General features: G+C 49.0%; 1 protein-coding gene across 1 annotated transcript in view; it reads left to right on the plus strand.

Moving 5' to 3' along the window:
* Window positions 1-6,273, plus strand: part of LOC142494383 (uncharacterized) — a 29,529-nt gene extending 23,256 nt beyond the window's left edge. The window contains exons 6-8 of the mRNA XM_075598931.1: window positions 972-1,012; window positions 2,699-2,736; window positions 5,991-6,273. Of these exons, the coding sequence (XP_075455046.1) occupies window positions 972-1,012; window positions 2,699-2,736; window positions 5,991-6,107 (196 nt within the window). The 3' untranslated portion in view covers window positions 6,108-6,273. The remainder of the gene's footprint in view (window positions 1-971; window positions 1,013-2,698; window positions 2,737-5,990) is intronic.
* The last annotated feature ends 433 nt before the right edge of the window (window positions 6,274-6,706 follow it).

The raw sequence follows: 6,706 nt of genomic DNA on the forward strand, positions 1-6,706 counted from the left end.
CTTTTAATGGCTGGGGGAGAGAGACTTTGATTTTAAATCCAAATGAATCTGAGAGAATAATATACCCCATAACTCTCTCCCTATAACCCCTAGAATTATTCGCATGATTTCGCCGAAAGTGCAGATAATTTTTTTTCTAACGCGACTTTTAGTTTTGAAGAAGGAAACAAATATCTGAGATATGCAACCCAGACACCCGTCATATTTACTGTCAGTATCATTCTGCATTTCAGGTCATCACAACCGCATATATCTTGTATTATGGGTGATCTCTAATAAGTAATGTAGTGACCCTCTTCTCATCTCCATCTGCTGGCCAGAAAGGTCTCGGGAATTTTTATGATGTCCCCTTTGAAGTTTCCAAGGCCCGATCAGGTCAAATCCCTGGTACCTCTGCACACTGTCACCAGTCCCTTCACTTAGTAACATCTTCCCTTTTCATTGTTTTATTGGCCCATTAATGCGGACACCATGACGACCCCTGGTTCCTCTCACAGGAGGACATAGAAAAATAGGCATTTTTAAAATGAAAGTTAACCCATTGGTTGCTGTATTTGTTCACACAACTTAACATATGTCTCTAGCACTGGGGTGGGCAACACCAGTCCTGAAGGGCCAGCAACAGGTCATGTTTTTCAGGATATCCCTGCTTCAGCACAGGTGGCTCAATCAGTCCCTGCTTCAGCACAGATGGCTCAATCAGTGGCCCAGTTTTTGACTCAGCCGCCTGTGCTGAAGCAGGGATATCATGAAGACCTGTTGGTGGCCCTTGAGGACTGGAGTTGGCAACTCCTGCTCTAGCGGATATTACCCCTCAGTCCATGGAACGGTTACCGAGCATCAACATCATTTGCGCACAGAAATAATAAGCGTTTTGGGGGAGAGTGTACCATTACGGGGCAAAGTCCTTACTGACCGGCGGCTGTCACATTGTTGCGCTGATCCCTGACGCTGAGTTGTCTGTTCCTCAGGGGGGTTGTCTCGTTGGGACCAAGGAGAAGCTGCAGTGAAGGTAAGACATGAACAGAATACCTGTGTCCCCCCTCTCGCCGGACTCCGCAGCTTCCGTTACTGCAATACACGGGTGGGACCAGTGGTCAGCGTGGGATGTCACAAAGGGGTGCAGAGTACCACTGCTTTTACATGCTTGGCCCCAGAGCACCACTACCTTCCTGAAATATATAGATAAGATAAAGCCTATTTCTTATCTCTTGTATTCAACATGTTGCATAAAGTCTGCAGTCCCATGCCATTAACCCTTTCATATATCTACCAATGCTGCTGTATAAATATAAATGACCATTAGAAGCATTCCCCTCTGACATCACTGTGTGTTGCGTGAGTTTGTGCAAAATAAACAGCACCCGGTTATTTAGAAGAACAGAACTAATACACATCACATTTTTACAAAGTGCTGTGTGTGGCAACATATACATATTTAATGCAACGTTATTACGCACAGGCTGTTCTCAGCAAACTATTGGTTTTTGCAGCTGCGTAAAGTAATAGTCTGTGCATTTATTTACTTACTTTATGATCCCTTCTTACCCTTTCCAGCACTGTTTTATCTGTAAAATCAGATGCTCCGACCAGGAGGTACAAGCGTTTGACATATTGAGTGTCCGGGAGGTTAAAATGGAGCTCTCCCCACAGCCCAATGCCGTATAAAGGTTACCATGGTGACTTCAGAAGCTAGAGTTTAAAAAAATCAGGGTTTTTTTCACATAAAAAGCAGGACATGCTCAGGATAATAACATTAAATGAGTTAAAGAATAGCGCCCCCCCCCCCTCCCTCTTAGCACCTGACGCAGGGGCAACATGACAGGGAGGGCCCCTCCTGGGCGTTGGCTAACGCTGCAGGTGTGTCGGTTGCGGTGTCGGTTGTCCGACAGTAACATGGGGTGACGAGCCGCTGCAGCGCTGGGGGGTGACGACATGGTACGGCCTATCTGAGTTGGGTTTAACGCGATGTTGTATTAGGCTGCGGTCCCAGTGACTGCCACAGCGCACGCCGAGCGCTCAAGCACCGGCCCCCCAGTCACTCAGGGCCGTGTACATGCGTTGGCGCACATTCAGCAGCTGTGTGTGGAACTTGCGACGGAGCCGTGGCCACGCCCCCGCCGGCGGTTCAGCCAATGAGGGCGAACCAGCCGCGTGAGGTCATGGCGACGCTCCCGCAAACTCCCCACCACGCCCCCTCCCGTCGCAACCTCTCCCTCCCAGGACCGCGTGCGGGTGCGGCGCTGTGCACGCGCCGCCGCCCCTCTCACCCCCGCCAGGCGCACGTGCACTGGGACCGCAGCCTTATCAGTAAAAGCTGCGAGCTTATTCCTTCTGTAAGTTGTCGGTTGTCTTCCTTTGGCCGTAGGAGCACGTCGGGCCTGCCCCAGTCACGGCTTCTGGGCGATTGCTGCTCTGAATCGTTTACTTTTTGTTAAAGTTCAGTATTTAAAAAGGAAACGTTGTTTTGGATAGAAAAGACCAACCCCCCCGTCACTAAGGGATCCCCCTCATTCCTGACAGATCTGAGCCCCACATCCCATTCATCCATTGTTTCTGTCATTGCGCTGCCTCCGTAGGGACGATCGCTCAGATTTATCCCGTCGATAAGCCACCGTGCGGCAGATCGGAACAGAAAGTACCGCTGCTCTGTGTAAGGAAAGCTCGAGTCCAACCACTGCCTTCTGTGTCTTTGCAGACGCTGCTTCCGGGTCCGAGAACAGCAACGGAAGTGAGGTGAGAACTTTCACGCACGATAACGTCGCCGGGTGCACACGCTGCAGCTCGCGTGTGCGTTAATTACACGATATGAAGGTAAATAACACGGAAAGGTTTCGCACAAATGAAGTCTGGAATACCGTATGGGCAAAGCCGGGCGGAGAAGCCGTGTGTTGCCTTTGAACAGATGGAGATACAGTAGTATTGTAGCATCTCATATGCACCGACCTTGGCCCCTTGCAGAAACACTTACCCACCCTCCGTCTGTCTCCGTAAGTCCTCCCCACTTACCACTTAGATTGTAAGCTCTTCGGGGCAGGGACTCCTTTTCCTATTGTTTTATGACTAAATGTGTTATAATATTATGTGTATTGTAAAGCGCTAGATATCTGGATAGCGCTATGTAAATAAAGATATACATCCGTACGTAGGGAGCTTAGGAGCGAATCCAGCTTCATGGTGGATATTGACCCAAAATGCAAACTTAGCACTACTGTGTTTCCCATATTTTATTTCTATAGTACTGTATATAGTTTACACGCAGGCTATAGACCTGAGGACTCTGAGTGTGTAGCCTAGAAATCCTTACAAGACTCCCCCATCAATGACAGCAGCAGAATGCAGTGCGTGGCGTGTCCTCCGAGTGATACCACATATCCCGATATAACACCACATATCCCGATATAACACACAACGTTACAGAGATCCCATAGGGGTTAGTGGCAGGGCTGGTGCAGAATAATAATAATAATAGCATGTTCTTGTATAGCGCTGCTAATTGTACGCAGCGCTTTACAGAGACATTTTGCAGGCACAGGTCCCTGCCCCGTGGAGCTTACAATCTATGTTTTTGGTGCCTGAGGCACAGGGAAATAAAGTGACTTGCCCAAGATCACAAGGAGCCGACACCGGGAATTGAACCAGGTTCCCCTGCAGTGTCAGTCAGTGTCTTTACTCACTGAGCCACTCCTTCTCCCTTCTCCCATGAATACCACTTCATGTCACTGCTTAATGCACCCGGAGGAGTCACTGAATCAGCGCAGCCTGCTACATCTGTGTGTCACAGGGTCACTGAATCAGCGCAGCCTGCTACATCTGTGTGTCACAGGGTCACTGAATCAGCGCAGCCTGCTACATCTGTGTGTCACAGGGTCACTGAATCAGCGCAGCCTGCTACATCTGTGTGTCACAGGGTCACTGAATCAGCGCAGCCTGCTACATCTGTGTGTCACAGGGTCACTGAATCAGCGCAGCCTGCTACATCTGTGTGTCACAGGGTCACTGAATCAGCGCAGCCTGCTACATCTGTGTCACAGGGTCACTGTAATCAGTAACGCCCAAGATAGGTTTCCCCCAAATGGAGGAAAAGGAATATTAGTAACCAATTTATTTCAAAAAATAAAAACCGGTAAAGACTAGAGATGGGACGGCCAGCTCCAGTCATCAAGGGCCACCAACAGGTCAGGTCTTCAGGATATCCCTGCCTCAGCACAGGTGGCTCAATCAGCCCCTGCTTCAGCACAGGTGGCTCAATCAGTGGCTCAGTCAAAGACTGATTGAGCCACCTGTGCTGAAGCAAGGATATCCTGAAAACCTGACCTGTTGGTGGCCTATGCGGACCGGCGTTGGCTGCCCCTGAACTAGGGATATACATATGTTACGTTCTGTCACATTCCCTTTGTGCTACATCACTCGTTGGGGCTTTGTGAATAAATTATATTATCACATTGGCTCCTGCGCCCCTATAATGTGAGCGCCCCTATAATGTGAGCGCCCCTATAATGTGAGCGCCCCTATAATGCGAGCACCCCTATAATGCGAGCGCCCCTATAATGCGAGCGCCCTGTAATGCGAGCGCCCCTATAATGCGAGCGCCCCTATAATGCGAGCGCCCCTATAATGCGAGCGCCCTGTAATGCGAGCGCCCCTATAATGCGAGCGCCCCTATAATGCGAGCTCCCCTATAATGCGAGCGCCCCTATAATGCGAGCTCCCCTATAATGCGAGCGCCCCTATAATGCGAGCGCCCCTATAATGCGAGCGCCCTTATAATGCGAGCGCCCCTATAATGCGAGCGCCCCTATAATGCGAGCGCCCCTATAATGCGAGCGCCCCTATAATGCGAGCGCCCCTATAATGCGAGCGCCCCTATAATGCGAGCGCCCCTGTAATGTGAGCGCCCCTATAATGCGAGCGCCCTTATAATGCGAGCACGCCTCTGCCGATGGCTGAGTCACGGCCACAAACGTACCGAAATAGAACGGTGTCTTATCTAATCCACAAGCCCGGCGCTCAGCATGCTGTGTGATCTTGTCCAGATACATCTCTGTACTGATCCTGTACACCCCGCACTGTGACGGTATGCAGCAAACGAATGGCTCTTACAGGGCTCCCACATGGGGTTAACTATTCCTCCAACCTGTCCAAGCGGCCGGCCGGTCACACTGCAGGTTTCTTCAGAACGGTCAGTGCTTTCTTGTAGATGACCGCAACGGAGACATGATTTGGGGCCATTATCTCTTAGCCTGCTTCCACTGCAGCCAGGGATTCTGGGTAATGACATGCAAATGAGTTCTCACAGTGAGTTACTTTTTGTTTCTGATCCATTATAACATGGATCCCTATAAGCTTATACCTGCCACATTACACAGCTTCACAGCACAGCTTGGGCTACAGAAGTGCAGAGTCAGCAACCTACTCACAGAAAGCTAATGAGAAATGCAGGCACACAAGAGATCAGACGCAGGACATGTGTGTACATGCGACGGAGATTAACCTTTTTTCGATGCTCATTTGCTGAGCACAGATACGCAAACGTAGTCCCACTGGTACTGTATCTGCGAGGTTTTTTTTAACATTCGACTAGATAAAGTGTTTAATTTGAGTGTAAGTATATAATTCTGCGTGTGGTATGCTGTGGAATACCCAACAGCCTTTTTCCAAATCAAAAACAAAAAGCCCTTTCTTGTTTTCGCTGATAAAGAACACTGCCTTAACCCGGCCCAAACTGCGCAGCACGCGGTGCTTCCAAAAGGATTCTGGGTAATGACAATACACCCTCACAGCGTGTCACTTGGACAGGTCTCAGACATGTGAACATCCTGAAAAGTGTTCTGTATCACTGCTGTGTGCTGTACGGTGGAGGGTGTTTGACACTTTTTTCCTCACCACAACTCACTTGCAAACCTTGTTTTCTGTGACAATAGACTTGCTGTGTGGAGCGAGTTCTGATTATTACACACGCTACTGATTGTGTGCTCTGTGTATTGCAGAAGGAAGACGCTGTTATTTATGTCATGCCAAACTTCCAGAGAACCCGTGCCCACCGAGGAACCTCCCACCAGATGCCGGAATCCGAGACTGAATACATGGCTATCCGAGGAGTGTGACCCTGTGCCACGGGACAGCCCACGCAGACACTGTAGCAACGTGTAATGGTACCTGGCAGGGCTGATGGGCCAGGACTTCTATCGTTGGAAACTGTCGGGCTGGATGTCATTTTGAACACTCATGTCGTAGAGCAGGGGTGTCAAACTCAGTCCTCAAGGGCCACCAACAGGCCAGGTTTTATGGATATCCCTGCTTCAGCACAGGTGGCTCAATCAGTGGCGCAGCAAGGAAATCCATAATACCTGGCCTGTTGGTGGCCCTTGGGGACTGAGTTTGACACCCCTGTTTTAGAGGGTGATGTATGAAGGCAAATTCGGTGCACAAAGTAGGCAAATGACGTAATTTTCCTGATGTGTCTCTCCGTGTCACTGTTTGAAGGCCCTATATTTGTCAGGCTGTGAAGTCTATGTAATTAAATATATTAATACACCGTTTCTCCTTTTCCCGATATTGAATTTACGCCATGGTGTTATAAATTGAGGTTAAATATAGATACATTTGTAGTCAGATTTTACGTCTATTCAGGTAACATTGTATGTGATTATAGTCTATTACTGTACAGTACATAGAACACTTGCGTATACCTAGGAATTTGAAA

This window comes from Ascaphus truei, chromosome 5 (genome assembly GCF_040206685.1).
Source record: "Ascaphus truei isolate aAscTru1 chromosome 5, aAscTru1.hap1, whole genome shotgun sequence".
Lineage (NCBI taxonomy): Eukaryota > Metazoa > Chordata > Amphibia > Anura > Ascaphidae > Ascaphus > Ascaphus truei.